The sequence below is a fragment of the Dioscorea cayenensis genome, chromosome 14 (genome assembly GCF_009730915.1).
Source record: "Dioscorea cayenensis subsp. rotundata cultivar TDr96_F1 chromosome 14, TDr96_F1_v2_PseudoChromosome.rev07_lg8_w22 25.fasta, whole genome shotgun sequence".
Taxonomy (NCBI): domain Eukaryota; kingdom Viridiplantae; phylum Streptophyta; class Magnoliopsida; order Dioscoreales; family Dioscoreaceae; genus Dioscorea; species Dioscorea cayenensis.
Window position 1 is genome coordinate 20751405 of NC_052484.1, and position 16237 is coordinate 20767641.

Here is a 16237-nt window from a genome sequence, read left to right on the forward strand (position 1 = left end):
TTAAATTTGTAAGATTCTCATAGGTTTTTAAAGTTTGGGTGCCCAGGTAACCTTAAATAATTCAATAGATTCAGTTCCGTGGTAACTATCACAGACCGAGTGGAATCATTTTCCAATAATAGTTAAAAAAAAATATCCAAAATCAACTATTTGAGTAGTGGATAAATACAAATCCAGTATTTATTCTTTTCTTTTTAGTTTGTTAAAAAAATTAAAAAATATTTTTTTCTAAATAATAAAATAGATAATTCAGTTACTTCAACCAATATTACTAGAGGGGGTTGCAATCTCACCCTTTTATTTTGGAAAAGAAAAAAATAATTATCTTTTTCTCCTAATATCAATGTAAAATACCTAAACCCACTCAATTTTCAAATATCTGATATAATTATTTTTAAAACTAAATATCAAAACTAATTATCTTTAGCTATTTTTAAAAAAATGCCGTTTTTTATTATTATTATTATTATTATTATTATTATTATTATTATTATTATTTATGCTATTTTTATTTTTTTTAACCTTTATCTAAATATCGACGCGGGTTTTTGTTCTCGTTTTTATTCCCAAAATCAAAGAAATTCTCACGCACAAGTCCTTCGTCGACGAAGCCGTGAATTCACAGCGAGCGAAAGAGAGAGGAAGAGAGGAAGAGAGGAAGAAGACGAGGAGATGTGCTTCTGCTTCTTCGCGTGCGTGGGTCAAGCGAGCGTTGGGGTGGTGGAGAAATGGGGGCGGTTCCTCAAGCTCGCCGATCCTGGTCTCCACTTCTTCAATCCATTCGCCGGCGAGTGGCTCGCCGGCGTCCTCTCCACCCGCATAGCCTCCCTCGACGTCAAAATCGAGACCAAGACCAAGGTTCTATCCTCCTTTTTCGCTTTCTCTATCTTTCAGTATGATCTCCATCTATCATAGCGATATGTATTATACTTGTAGATCCTTGTCTCTGATTAGGGTTTCTGAAGTCTTTGCTAGGGTTTGGAGATTTCGTTGATTTTTATTTTTGCTGCAAAGTTGACTTTATTAGATTGTGTGCTCTCTTAGGTTTGGTGATCCTGATAAAGGATTGACTCTTGTTTTGTGAACAACTTGTTATTTTGTCTGGTTAACCATTGGAATTGTTGTTATATTTTGTGATTTTATTTCTTTTCATTTGATGTGTGATATGTATAATACTTCTCTGATTCTTTGGAGGGTGGGAAATCAAATGGATGACAACTTGATGAATATTTGTTTGAAGTTGTTAATCAACTCATATCAGCTATTTTCTGCCTTTTTGTGTTAATTCATCAAGAGCATAAACCTGTTTTTACATCAGTATCATGAGAGATAAATTAGGGTTCTGTATCAAATTTGTGTTGCCATCATTGTGTGAAAGGTTAAACACTGCAAGATTAAGAGGTTGATGCCACTGAATTTTTCTGGATTGATGTAATTGCCAAAATTATGAGGTTTTCTAGAAAAAGTTTTTGCATGCCATGCTTGAGAAACATATTTATATTATCTTACAGGACAATGTCTTTGCGCAATTGGTTTGCTCAATTCAATATCGCGTTATCAAGGAAAATGCTGATGATGCATTCTATGAGTTGCAAAACCCTAGAGAACAGATTCAAGCTTATGTCTTTGATGGTATTTTTTTTTTAAATGTTCATATCATAAAATGACCCTGACTTGTTATTCCGCTTCTCTTTATATCTCTGTCATGACCACCATCATCATAAAATAATGCAGTTGTTCGGGCTCATGTTCCTAGAATGACTCTAGATGAGCTTTTTGAGCAGAAGAATGATGTGGCACAGGCTGTCTTGGAGGAACTTGAAAAGGTAATTAGCTCGTTTCTTATGTTTAACTATTACTCCCTTATTTATTTTCAAATGTGTTTGATTCAGTTTCTATTGTGCTGTGAATTCTCCACCAGTTGCTTACTGATGCTCTTGATTTGTAATATGGTCAAGTGTGTTCATTTCAATGCATTTGAATGTCCCATTGTTTTCTTCAAACTTTTAACATGCGGCTGTTTAACTTTGGTTGCTCTCACGATTATATCAGATTATCCTCTCCTATTTTGCTCTGTTTTACAATATAATTTCACTTCTCAGTCATGATATTTTGAGTGTGTTTTTCTTTCCTCTGTTATGGGACAACAACGTTTCTATTGATGATGTGGCCATAAGGTGTATATTTTGCTTATGATTTAGGTTAGTAACAGACTGTTTATTTGTTGTTAGCTGACCACCAGTTTCTTTTAGCTAGCTCTCTCAAGTAATCTTGTGTGCCACTAATGTATCAGGTGATGGGAGCCTATGGCTACAACATAGAGCAGATTCTCATGGTTGACATTATACCTGATGCCTCGGTGCGCAAAGCAATGAATGAGATAAATGCAGGTTCACTCTTTTCTTTCTATGTTCATGAGATTAAGCATGCATTGTTTTCAATGCAGGTTTATATTAATTTTGCAGTCTTCTCTAGCCTGGACTATGTAAATGGTGATTTAGTTTTGAATGTGACTCATGTTGACTTACATAGTTTCTTAATAATTATTTATTGGAACCTCTGGTCAAGATGAGCTAAAGAACCCTAATTGCTTAATGGCCCGAGGTGTAAACTCTAGTGAGAATTGCACCACAAACCTGAATAGTATAACTGCTTTGTGCCTGTTGAAAAATATTAAACTGCAATGGTTGTAAGACCTACTCACAAGACTGAATGCCAAGCAACATATGCCTACTCTTCTTTTATAGTGCCCATGTAAATATCCTATTATTAAGGTACTTGAGAGCATGCAAATCTGCTATAATTCAACTAATGTACCGACCATGATATCCTCCTATAATTAGAATATCTAGCCTACGTAATATTTCCTATTTGACCACCCTAATATTTCATGCTATAGTTTGCACCTCTTATTACTTTCTAAGTACTCCTGTTTGCCTTCTCACCCTCCCTATTCACTTGTCCATATCTGCTTCTGTGTTTTTTCTCTTTATTTAAATTCCTCCAGCTACCCAATTGACCTATACTTGTTTTTGTTCCTTCTTCTCACTTATTCTTATCATCAACCTAATCATCTTGCGCATATGTGGTGCTTGTTTTCATAACCCCCTAAGATACTGTTGCTAGCTGGACTCTCGAGTTTTATGTCTGAAATCCTTGTTAGATGGGTTCAATTTACCCATCTGCCTTTTCTTTTCTTGCTATTTGACCAGGGGCCTGAGTTTCAGACAATTATACCATGCTTAGGTTATATATTTGGAACATGGTTTTTATTATATGCTAGTATGGTGTGGTGCCTTGCGTAGGTGTGACCATGCTCTATGTCTTTTGCATTTAACTTTATTTTCTTCTTGTAATGCTTTTCCCCCTTGTTACGGCATCCTGGCCTATTTATTTAACCATTAGATGCACACTTATGCAGCCCAACGACTTCAGCTTGCGAGTGTCTACAAAGGAGAGGCTGAGAAGGTCCTTATGGTGAAGAGAGCCGAAGCTGAGGCAGAAGCTAAGTTCCTTGGAGGTGTCGGAGTGGCAAGGCAGCGCCAGGCAATTACTGAAGGCCTGAGAGAAAACATTGTGAACTTCTCCGACCGAATAACTGGCACCTCTGCCAAGGAGGTGATGGACTTGATTATGGTCACACAGTACTTTGACACTATTAAAGACCTTGGAAACTCATCAAAGAACACCACAGTCTTCATACCGCACGGCCCTGGCCATGTGAAAGACATAGGCAACCAAATCCGCAATGGAATCATGGAAGCTTCATGCAGTCAGACACAGCAGTAATCTTTTGCAGCTTGGTTTGCATTTGAAACTAATAAAGTTTTTTTGGATTACATGCAATATCATCTGTTAGTTCTGGGATTTTAGTATACCTATTTTCTACATTGTCTATGTGCTCCCCTTCTTCAAAGTGAACAATAAATAGAATGCCAATGGCTGCATGTGCAAAATGTTTTTGTTCTTTTTGATTGCTGAACCACTTATGTACAGAATGTTGGGCTTCCTTTCTCATTTGCAGGAGTTAGCCATGGAATAGTTGACAAGTTTCAATGGGTCTCTTTTGTCCCAATCGTTCTTGATACGCAGGGCCATGGCTTATAAAATAAAAAAGTGTTTTGTAGTGTAAGCCTGTTTTGTAGACCCAAGCTTGTGTTTTTTTTTTTTTGAGATGAAAAGATAATGTATATATAATGCAACTATTTTCCTACTTCCAAATTTAATTGTTAAGAAACATGTGACATCATGATCAAGTTATGCAAAACAAGAAATTAATGTTGCCAAGAAAGCAAGGGTGGAAAATGTTTTTTTCTTTCCGAATATATATTGAGTGGCAACTAAGTTAAAAAAAACAACAACTCATATTTGGACTTTTTCCTCATATTGATTTTTTCCCCTCATGCTATTCCAATTGTTTTTCATAAACAACTCTGCATCTAATGACAAGACATTGCTATCATCTTTTTTATTTTTTCCTTCTATTGGAATGGTCCACATTTTCTCCTGTTTGTTGCACTGCCTTTATCATCTAGAAAACGAGTTCTCAATTCTCCAATCTAACCAGAATTTTCCCAACCATTGCCCTATCAATGTTGTTATTATAAAAAAAAGAAGTTTCTTCAATAAACTAAAGTCAAAAACTTCCAGAAATATTAGGCTCCATTTGATTTTTTCGGAATGGAGATGGGAACAGGGATGAGGATGGGATGTAAAATTGGAGATGTGAACGAAAGTAATGTTTGGTTGGAAGGAATACTAATGTGAATTGGGGATGAGAAAAAGTTAAAAGGAAGAAATATAATAAAATTACCTTTGTAACCTTTAATTATTTTATTTTAAAATATACAAGTTAAGATTGGATAAAATTTCTAAAATAACAGTAAATATTATCTATTTGAAAAATTAACTATTTGAGATATTTATACTTAAACTTTAATTATTTTTATATACAACATAATTAACAAATTAAGGACAGATAAAATTTAAAATTTATTATAAATATTCATTTGCAATATTTGTTTTTTGAAATAATTATTATTAAAAATTTAAAAATGTTAATCCATGGATCCCGTGGAGATGTGACTAGGGAAACGGTTGCCCATATGCAATATTATCGGCTTTTATGTGATGAAGAAGGCCTTGTCAATGGCGGAGAAGTGATGACAAAGAAAAAAAGATGTGAACTGTTGTGGTCTCTCCTCTTTGATGAATTGGGAATTTATTAAGACATAGGAAAATTTAAAATTTGCCAGGGGTAATATATTAATTTCACCTATCAGAATTGTGTAAAACCGCCAATTTTAGGAGGAACCACCATGCAAGATTTGGGAGCATCCATACCTCCCCCATGCCATCTCCAAATAATTTGATGTATACCCAAACCGTGGGTATGTACCAAAAGAAGGAGTGATCCCAGAAACCATATGATGCCTTAAATTTTCCCAAGTAATCTCACATAAACATGTCAAATCCCTTAGTCAGGAGCACTGTTTTTAGCTGCGCATACACTGTAGTATATTGTATAAAACATTACTGTTCATTATATATGAAAAAATGTTCTTTCTTTCTCTTTCAAAGTTGCATAGTACGAGTGATTTATTAATTCGGGTTAATTCCTTCAATACCTCCTGGATATAAATATATGGTAGAACTCTAATATGATATTTGGCTGAATAGATCATTAAACCATATTGTAACTGGTGCATGTTTATTCTTTTAATATCTTTTTGTGGGGTGTGTTTTTCATCTAATTCTAAAAAAAAAAAAAACTCACAGTAAATGATAAGAACTAATTTGAAAATTTGCGAACTCAAAACGGCCGTTGTTTGTTTAATGGATCTATATTTTATGAAATTTCCCGAATTTTTACGCGGATTTCACGCCGCGAACATTCCAGAGCCGCCAAACCTGACCAGCAAACGAAGCAGGCAAACATGAGGGGTATTTTAGTCATTTTCATTATCATTTCCACTTTTCTTCAATTCACGAGAACGAAGAATACCATCGTCGGATGGATTTCCCGCAAAGGTCACAGCTCCCGCAACGCTAGGAATCACCTCCGCGGCGCTAAGTTCGAAATTGATCGTCAGGGGAGCTCTTCGGCGGATCACCATGTCGGATTCCGACTCCTCTCACAGCTCCGGTGATCAGAAGACCTTTCGTCAGATCACCAGAGATCGTGAGATTTGATGTCTTCTTTCCTTTTGTGAAAAATTTTTGGTTTAGTTTGATTTGGGGGCTTTATACTTTCTCTTTGTTATTGTTTTGAGATCTATAGGTTGATGTTTATATGGAAATTGGTGATGTGTTGCGTTTATAGGATTCGGTTCATTCGGAGATATATTGGAGGAAGGGTTATGGAATTTAAGAGAATAAGGGAAATTTTTTTGCTTCAATTTTGGTTGGAGGAATTAAGTAATGTTTGAATGATTTTGTGCTGGTATCCGATTTGAGAAATTTAAGCAAATTTGGCTGGTTTGTTAATGGGAATTTTTTTTTTTAGGTTTTTAGTATGTTATATATGGGTATTAATTTGGTAATATTATGTGGGCATTTTAATCTTTGGATGCTTGCAGAGTTTTTGATCACTTAACTGAGTTTCCTTGCTTATGTATATTGTTTGGATGTTAATAGGTTTATTGTATGAAATGCTTCGGTCCACCAGGGTAAAGGACTCCAAATCAACATGGAAGGTATTTATATCTAGAATAATGCTTCTCAGTATGCTTCTCGATGTTGTAATTTGTGGTAATTTTGCCCCACTTGTTTATTTTTTATGCACCACTCTTGCTCTTTTCTCTCTTTCATGAACCATTTGGTAGCATATACATTTCTTAGGATGGTAACATAATTGAGATGATACTCAGGTTGTGTTTGGTTAGAGAGAAAATAAAGTGAAAGGAAAGAGAAATATGTATGTGTAGATTTGGTTGATAAAGAAAAAATAAAAATAAAATCTACTTCTTTTCCTTCCTTTCTGTTTTTATGAGCTAAACAGATGGAAATGATTTCTTCCCCATTCTTTCCTTTCTTTCATTCATTTTAATCTTACCAAACTAGCTCTAGTAGCTTAGTTTTTGGGAAGCTTTATGACAAGGTTCCTTTTAATTTCCCCTTTCAAGCCGTTTTCATTCTGCTTATGTTTTTACTAATATTGATTGAATTTTACTGATGTTTTTAGGTGCTCGTTATGGATAAGTTAACTGTCAAAATTATGTCATATTCTTGCAAGATGGCAGATATGACAGAGGAAGGAGTTTCATGTAAGATATTCTTTTACTGAAGAACTGAAATTTTCCTTGTCATCTATTTGCGTTTCAAGTTTCGAAGTTAAGATTGCAAATTTTAGGTTGATGTGAGAATTCATATTGTTTTGATGTAGAAATGTTCTAGCAAACAGTCAATTCTTTTGTGCTTACTCACAAGAGATGTATGATGAAGGAACATGAGATTTCTGCTTCTTGGGGTTGAAAAATACGAGCTTTGCTAAAAAAATTAATTCTCTGTTACTGCTTTCTAAGCAGAGGAAGCAGCCATTGTTTTTGTCTAATGGCAGTATGTTTGAGAATTCTTACATATCACTGTTTTTTACTGTGCAGTGGTTGAAGATCTTTACAAGAGAAGGCAGCCAATGCCTTCAATGGATGCGATATACTTTATTCAGCCATCAAAAGAGAAGTACGGCTTTTTCCTTCGGAGTAATTTTTGTTCAATTTCTCATGTTCCTCATCAATATGTTTCCATTATTGTGTGTGTGTGTGTGTGTGTGTGTGTGTTTTATGTGAACTTAAATGACTTTCAGTCTTAAATTAAAGGTGTTCACCTTCTGCAACATCATGCTTAGTTCTACATTTGAAAATGGATGCTTTCAGATTTAATTAAATTGATGATAACTTTTGAGTTGTAAATTGTAAATTTACTCGGATAGTGCTCCAATTGGGTATTTCATATTCATTTTATTCCCAAAAATTTATCCCTGACCTTTTTAACCTTTCATGACACTTAGAGTGTTTAGAAATTTTTTCCATCCAGTTGCTTTTACAAATGTTTCTCGACCAAAGAATAGGAACAATTTGCATGTCCAAAACTCCAAATATATAGTGGTGGCCATTGTCTCTTATTTTGTTGAATTTCTAACATTCTATTTTATGTACCACATTTCCAAATTGCGTGTGAAGAAATTTAAGGATGTGATAAACCTTTGTTTGTCTTGATCAGCTATGCCTAGAACGAAACACAAAATAGTTGTTATATCAGTTATAAAAGTAAACTTTAATATAATCTTGTAAGTTCAGATTTGATGTTTAGTGTGATCTTTTATATATTGGAATAATTGTTTTTTTTTTATTTTAAATTTTGTTATGAAAACATTCTTAATTTCTAATCCTGTTCTTATGGTTTTGTGCAGTGTTGCCATGTTTTTGTCTGACATGTCTGGAAAACGCCCTTTATATAGAAAGTATGGTTTTATTTAATGCTACTTTTTGTTGATGGTAGTTAGATTTGTTGGTCTCACTGATGAGATTCATTAGTTTCAGTGATTGATCCATTTGTTCCAGGGCATATGTTTTCTTTAGCTCACCTGTATCTAAGGATTTAGTAGCTCATGTCAAGAAGGACTCAGTTGTCTTGCCTCGGATTGGTGCATTAAGTGAGGTATGGCTTATTTATTTGCTTCATTATCATGCATCACCGCATTTATAATATCATCATGTAAATATGTTATTTCCTTCTACATCTATGATATCAATATGTCAGCGACATATTCGGATCTTACATATATTTCTTTATTTTCTGGATGTTTGCAGATGAATTTGGAGTACTTTGCAATTGATAGTCAGGTATTAATTATTTTGTAAAAAATTGCCTCTGTGAAGTGGTTTTTGTGTGTTTTCAGGCCAACATGACCATCCAAGCTTGGAAGCCAAATATATTCTAGCTTTCTTATACCATGGATTGTTCCTTTCAGGGTTTTATTACTGACCATGAGAACGCTTTGGAGGTACTCTTTGGGGAGAATGCAGATAGTTCTCACAAGTCCAATTATTGTGTCAATACGATGGCCATCCGCATTGCTACAGCTTTTGCTTCTCTCAGGGTATGACAATCACACTTGGTATTTGTTTAATTTGGATATAGATATGGAAGTGAAGGTTGTTAAACCTAATTGAGAATAATTTGGTGGTTCAAGTTTATTAGTTGTAATGGGGATACCTGCGGCTATATTTGAACACTTTCCCATCCTTCCTTGTCAATACAAATGAATGGGCTATATATCTGATTACTTAATATTATTGTTGTTTCTAGTATATTTCTCTGTGTACTGACAACATTGGTCAGATATCAAACATAGGGGCCTTATTTATTCCTAATTATATGTTTGTGGAAATGTCATGACATAGAATTGAAGTGTATAATGTCTTGCATCTGGGCCTGTCCCCTCTTAGGATGTTATGTAGTGTGTGGAGCTTTGGTTTCATATATCATAATGATGTGCGTTGTGGTTTGTGATAGAATATTTTTCCTTTAAGGAACTGATGAGTTAATGCACTTCTGTATAGCGTACTCTTTCTGTTAAACTAAAAATTGGTTCTTCATATTTATGAGGAATCAAATTTTTGAGAAGCACTGATGATAATGCTCTATCCTAGGCCTTCTCTTCCTTTCAAAGCATGTGGGAAAATTTTTTCTGGTAACTAATAATCAGATTTAGTATTGGTTAGAGAAATCTTTCAGTTAGTGTTCTGTTGAACAAGCTACTAAGCGTATTACCCTATATAGGGTCCTACTTAATTTTCTCTAATACTTTCTAGAGGATGAATAATCAAGTGCTGTCTATTTGTTGTGATATGTTATGCTATAGGTACGAGAATTCAACGTATTTATTATGTTGTTTAGTTTGGTTTAGGAATTTCCTTATGTGCATTATCGTGCTGCGAAATCATCTCTGGATGCTTCCACTTTGACTACTGTGCGTGATCTTGCCCCAACAAAGCTTGCTGCTGCAGTTTGGAATTGCCTTGCCAAATACAAAGCTACAATTCCTGGTTTTCCACAGAAAGAAACATGTAAGCTACTCATTGTGGATCGATCAATAGACCAGGTACTTTAACAGGAAAATCTTGTGTTATCTGACATGCTTGTTTGTCTTCAACCAAATTTAGTACAATAAATAATATCTGATGATCTTTTTTGGCTGATTGAACTGTAGATTGCTCCTGTCATTCATGAATGGACATATGATGCCATGTGTCATGATTTGCTTAACTTGGATGGCAACAAATATGTATATGAGGTAAACCCATCTAGTATTCCATTAAGTTTGCTCTGTGCCTTTTGCTTTAGGGTTCTAATGTCAGGTATGTGTATGCAGGTTCCAGGCAACAATGGATCAGAACCTGAAAAGAAAGAGGTTCTGTTGGAGGATCATGATCCGATCTGGCTTGAGCTTCGACATGCTCATATCGCGGAAGTGAGTTTTGTGCTAAACAGTCATTTCTTGATTTGAGTTGATGGTGATTAATAATTCTGCTTGAGAATCAATTTGCATTCCAGGCTAGTGAAAAGTTACATGAAAAGATGACCAACTTCATAACAAAAAATAAAGCGGCCCAAATTCATCATCACTCGAGGTATTTGAAGTCTTAGTTGCATTCTCACCTGAAATACTCCATGATGCTCATCAGCCATTGTTATATATAGTTTGATTTGGAAAATTCTGGAATAGTAGCTTTTAGTTAGAGGTACTATTCTTCAATCTATTTTCATTAATTTTTGGGAAAAACTATTGGATGTTGTGAACAGTATTTCTTGGCTTATTTCAAGCATATCATTTGCATCCTTTCCATTCATAATGGAATTGAATGTCCTGCCACCATATCTATGTCAATGTAAATTTTTATTTATTTTTCTTATAACTTCTTGATAGAGATCACTGGAAATTACCTGTTAAATTTTCTCAGAACTGGCATGCAATATAGAAAAGTTGACATTGCTTAAGTTAAAAATGTAGCATTTCTCAAATTCTGTTTAATGCTAGAAGTTGGATTTCATGTGCTTATTCTCAACAAGAGCCAACTTGAAGATACACGTCTCAAATTCTGTTTGATATTAGAAATTGGGTTTCACATGCTTGTTCTCAAGAAGAGCCAAGTTCTGGATATAGCGGATAGAAAATTTAATTATAAGGAATCTGTCTATAATGCTTCTTTGTTTTGATAACCCTGTGTGTTTAATATTGCAATGTCTTCCTGGCTATCTGTCTTTATGTTCTTGTTTGTTTTATAGAGATGGAGGTGAGTTGTCAACTAGAGACTTACAGAAAATGGTTCGAGCTTTGCCTCAGTACAGTGAGCAAATTGAGAAGCTTTCCCTGCATGTAGAGGTTAGTGTTGGTCTAATTTCAATCAGTTCTTTCAGAATTATCTGAGTTTTTAAAATCAGATGGTCAATTCTCAAATTTTACCGGTAAAATTTTGTGTAGAGTTGTTTAGTTTTCTTTTGAGTGTAATATAACTGCAAATTTATCATGTGCTTATTATTGTGGAAACTTTTAATCAGTCAGCTTCATACCAATTTTGGAGATATATTACTAATTATTGTGGAATTCTTGCTAGTTATAATGCTGTCTGATTCTGCACTATAGGAGATATATTAACTAGTGGTTCCAACTTCTCTGATTCAATATATCTACAACTCTTAAATAAATTTGATGCTATGTTTGTATGAAGAAATTTGTCTTTGATTTCTAATATGATAGAAAAGCCATTCCCTGGGCCAATCTTACTCTAGAATTCACAGATTGCAGGAAAGCTTAATAGACTGATCAGAGATTTTGAACTTCGAGAACTTGGACAGCTGGAGCAAGATCTTGTCTTTGGGGATGCAGGGAGCAAGGAAGTGATGAATTTTCTGAAGACAAAGCAGGTTATATAAATGCATTTTTACTACTTAAAAGAACTATTTTATGATTATTCAACTGCTGATTTTGATCTTCTATTTGATATCTATGAATATGCAGGATATCAGTTCTGAGAATAAATTGCGTTTACTGATGGTTTATGCAGCAATTTATCCTGAAAAGTTGGCAGGTGAAAAAGTTGCAAAGATGATGCAGGCAAGTAATTTCTCTGCTTTATTTGTTGATGGCATTTAATATATATTTCTTTAATTTGGTTCTTTAATGCATTGCCATGCTTCTTTTACAAGATTGAGGAAAAATTACAAGCATAGCTACAAAATGCACAAAAATAGGATCATGATTAAATAAATTCTAACCAAAATTTTCTGTATCATGTTCTTACATGATTCATGGTGATTGAATGATTTTAGAAAAATCTTATAAAAATTCAGTACATTACTATAATCTACATTACTTGCCACCCCAGCATTTATAAGAAATACCCCATAACTGTTTTAATTTTATTTTTCTTGGCACAGATTGTGATGCTTACAATTGGATTAAATGTCTACCATGGTTTGCCATGCAAAATGATACTTTTACCCCTTTTTTTTTAATTCATTAGCTTTATTTTCATGAAACTAATCTCTTTCTCAAGATCAAAGCTTCTTTCTTCTCTGTCACAAGCTCCCCAATCTTTTCAATGATTGTTTTCTTCAGTCATTATCAATATAACATAAAATGTGGTTTTGCCATGTTTGATAAATCCATAATTTACTCTTGATCCTCTTTAAAATTCCATTATGTGTTTGGTCTTGATAAATATGATCATGATAGAGGGTATGTATTGGCTTTTACTTGATGACATTAGGCAATTGTGTTAATTAAAAAAAATTAAAGAACATTCTTGGTATATTCCCACTTCTTGATCTGAAGAAGAGGTGACACGGGAAACAAAATTAAAAGAAGGGTGAACCCTTTGTAAAATTGCATGAGTTCTGATACTAAAGTTGGTTGCCTTGTCGTATGTTATGTTGCTATGGGTTACATGAGGGGGCAACGGAGTTATTGTTGTGAATAGGTCTGGGATTGGGGGCAGGGATGGCTTGTTTTCAGTGTGTAGAGCATGGGGTATGGGTTAGAACCATTGTCTTGATACTAACGAGTTTTTTTGTTCATTGCCATATGACAAATTGGTGGATCATTAGCTACTTCTTTTGTTTGTAGAGTACCTTGATTATATTCACAGTAAAGTTTTCATTTTTATTCAGCTGGCCAGATTATCCCGTGATGAAATGGATGCGGTGAATAACATGAGATTCTTGGGAGTACCAGACACAAAGAAGACATCAGGAGGGGTTTTCTCTCTTAAATTTGATGTTTATAAGGTAGCTCTCCTATACTTTTTTGTGTAACATTGGTATGGTTGAATCTCAATATGTATGTATTATCATCTGGCAACTTTCCTATTTGCATGTCTATGTACCAGAAAAGGCATGGTGCTAGGAAAGAACGAAATGATGAGGAAGAAACATGGCAACTATCACGGTTTTACCCCATGATAGAGGTACTAATTGGACTTCTTTCTAGGTTTAGTTGCATGATAAGCGGATGGCATGCTTAAAATCATTTGAAAATTCTGATGATTCTTCTTTTATGGTCAGATGGTTAGTTATGAGTTGTTTTCTTCTTATTCTTATTATTTATGCTAGATCATTGGAGGTAATATTAGTTTAAAGGGCATGATAAAAAGTCATTCCATGTGCCATGTAATAAACTAGGGCATTCTAGGAATTATTCTCTTTATGATTATTGGAGAAATTGGTTATCTATGCTTGCTGATAGATGCAAAGCTCCCAGTTATTGTGATTTTTATAAGATTAACTTTGTTGATTGTTTCTGTTCAGGAGTTAATTCAGAAGCTTACCAAAGATGAATTGCCAAAGCATGAGTATCCTTGCATGAATGACCCTGTTCCTACCATCCATGGATTCGCACCGAGTTCATCATTTCGGACTGCTCAACCTCAGTCAGCTTATTCCATGAGGTCAAGACGAACTGCTGCTACTTGGGCTAGGCCTCGGAATTCTGATGATGGGTATTCTAGGTATGGCATGAATGGTTACTCTTGTCCTCGTAAGTTATGGGATTTTCTGAATAACTTGTTGAGTAATGCTCATTCATCACTGGAATATTTCAAGCCGACTGCTATTATTATTATATATCTCGGGTAGTGTGCAAATGCATGCCTATTCTGTGTCCAAAATTCCAAATTAGTAAAAAAATCTTCTTCTCTTCAATTGGATGCTATCTTGTATATATATAAAAACTGACACACTGGGCCTTTTCAGTGATTCAGTACTGAGGCATGCATCAAGTGATCTCAGGAAGATGGGCCAGCGCATTTTCGTCTTTATTATTGGTGGAGCCACTCGATCTGAGGTATTCAAATGCTCATATTTATTCAAATGCTTTTCATTTTATATGTGAAGTCATTTCTCTGATTTCTTCCTGCGAACTGCCTTCTTCAGTTGCGAGCAGTGCACAAGCTGTCAGTGAAACTAAAGAGGGAAATTATTCTTGGCTCAACTAGTATTGATGATCCTTCCCAATTTGTTACTGTGAGTCAAGCAATATTATTTTTTAGACTCAAGTTTCACCTAACTGTATGCTGAAAAGTTAGAGTCACCTATTAACTTCCTTTTTTTCATCTTCAAGATTTCTTTTTGAGTATGAATTATTTTATCTTACCTTACCAACTTGGTTTTATAATTACTGCTGAAGTATAAATTCTCATGCATCATCACTCTGGCCTAGTTTCAGCCCTTATATTTTATTTTCTAATTCATGATCCAGACCCACTATTGACTTCATGGTAATTTGTATCAGAAGTGTCCCGCATAGGCAGTTTAGGCTACCCACAAGAGGATGAGATTGTTATACTTCACCTATCGAAATGATATTTTTTTCTTATTATAAAATAAATTTTATTTCATGTTGTATTGATTTTGTGAGAACCTTTTGATACCATCATTAAAACAATAAAATTTATAAACTTGACATGCTACCCCTAAGAAAGCTTATACTTTTTTTTTTTGATAATTTTTTCAAGTTACTGAGGTTGCTATGTGAATATACTCATCTCTCCCCCCATTTTTAGATATCTCTAAGATATCATTAATTTTTCCAATGTGTATGAATGCAGAAGCTGAAGAACCTAAACTCGGACGAGCTTTCATTGGATGATCTTCAGATATAACAACACAGTATGTATTTGCATTCTCATGTGCTCATCCAGAGGTTCTCCTTAAATTCGTTTAGCGGCTGATGCAATTGATGCTCTGAGGCTATTGTTAACCTTTCATCAGATTCATTCACAGGAACTCTGAGCCCATCCTAAATACCTTTTGAGCTCATTTACTTGCTTGGAGTTATACTGCAATTCTACTTTTGATTGAAGAAAATGAAGGCCGTTATTCAACTGTATATAGCATCTTTAGCATATGTGTAATATAAATGCATTAGAAATATTATAGGTGATAATTAGCAAGGCATTCTTCTTTGAGGTTTTTTCAGGCTAGTGTTCAAGTTGTAGCCCAAATGAAACTTTATGACCTCTTTTGGTTTTCTTCTGCATTTTATGGCTGTTGTACTAACAGAGTGTGTATCAGAAATTTGGGCAAATCACAATAAAATCTAGTGTGCTGATCATCTCGCTTGATATTATTTTTTTCTTCTATTGTGATTTGAGAACATATGTCAAGTTTAAATAGGTTGAAATCAGGGTATATTCGTGTTACAGAATTATATGAGATGACTTATTTTTAAATAGTATGTTAGTAACAGAGTGTGTATCAGAAATTTGGGCAAATCACAATAAAATCTAGTGTGCTGATCATCTCGCTTGATATTATTTTTTTCTTCTATTGTGATTTGAGAACATATGTCAAGTTTAAATAGGTTGAAATCAGGGTATATTCGTGTTATAGAATTATATGAGATGACTTATTTTTAAATAGTATGTTTGGATGTCTATGTGTTCTAGTATGTCAAAGTTTATAATTTCTCGATTTTAATTATATACTCTATTTCTTTAAAAAATAATATAGAAATATATAAATAAATATAATTTGTGTATAAAAATAGATTAACAATTAATTATTTTTATAAAGAATACAAATAAAATTTTCCTGAAGACATGTCTGCTAAACATACGATGTACAGCTTCTTTAAAAATCCCATAAAATAAATATTTTCCTTGTTTTGGGGGTAATAATTCATGCTTTTGCCCCTTCAACACAAAAACACCTCCAGAATCCATTAATTATTAAATAA

General features: G+C 34.1%; 2 protein-coding genes across 4 annotated transcripts; both read left to right on the forward strand.

Annotated features, from left to right (window-relative positions):
• Positions 1–553: 553 nt before the first annotated feature.
• Positions 554–4085, forward strand: LOC120276002 (hypersensitive-induced response protein 4). Its single transcript, XM_039282741.1, has 5 exons — positions 554–858; positions 1512–1632; positions 1735–1826; positions 2294–2390; positions 3422–4085. The coding sequence occupies exons 1-5, from the start codon at positions 673–675 to the stop codon at positions 3787–3789; spliced, it is 864 nt and encodes a 287-aa protein (XP_039138675.1). The 5' UTR covers positions 554–672; the 3' UTR covers positions 3790–4085.
• Positions 4086–5984: 1899 nt separating this feature from the next.
• Positions 5985–15628, forward strand: LOC120275654 (SNARE-interacting protein KEULE-like). Of its 3 annotated transcripts, none has more exons than XM_039282294.1 (22): positions 5985–6181; positions 6637–6695; positions 7184–7265; positions 7602–7680; positions 8411–8461; positions 8562–8658; positions 8811–8843; positions 8972–9100; positions 9911–10105; positions 10214–10297; positions 10376–10474; positions 10558–10634; positions 11290–11386; positions 11803–11928; positions 12023–12118; positions 13174–13290; positions 13392–13469; positions 13810–14009; positions 14254–14344; positions 14434–14523; positions 15108–15168; positions 15271–15628. In XM_039282294.1, exons 1-21 carry the CDS (start codon positions 6115–6117, stop codon positions 15159–15161), a joined length of 2001 nt encoding a protein of 666 aa, XP_039138228.1. In that variant the 5' UTR covers positions 5985–6114; the 3' UTR covers positions 15162–15168; positions 15271–15628. The 3 variants fall into 3 exon arrangements, with proteins under 3 accessions (XP_039138228.1, XP_039138230.1, XP_039138227.1); XM_039282296.1 differs by having other exon boundaries at positions 15283–15628; XM_039282293.1 differs by having other exon boundaries at positions 15108–15628.
• The last annotated feature ends 609 nt before the right edge of the window (positions 15629–16237 follow it).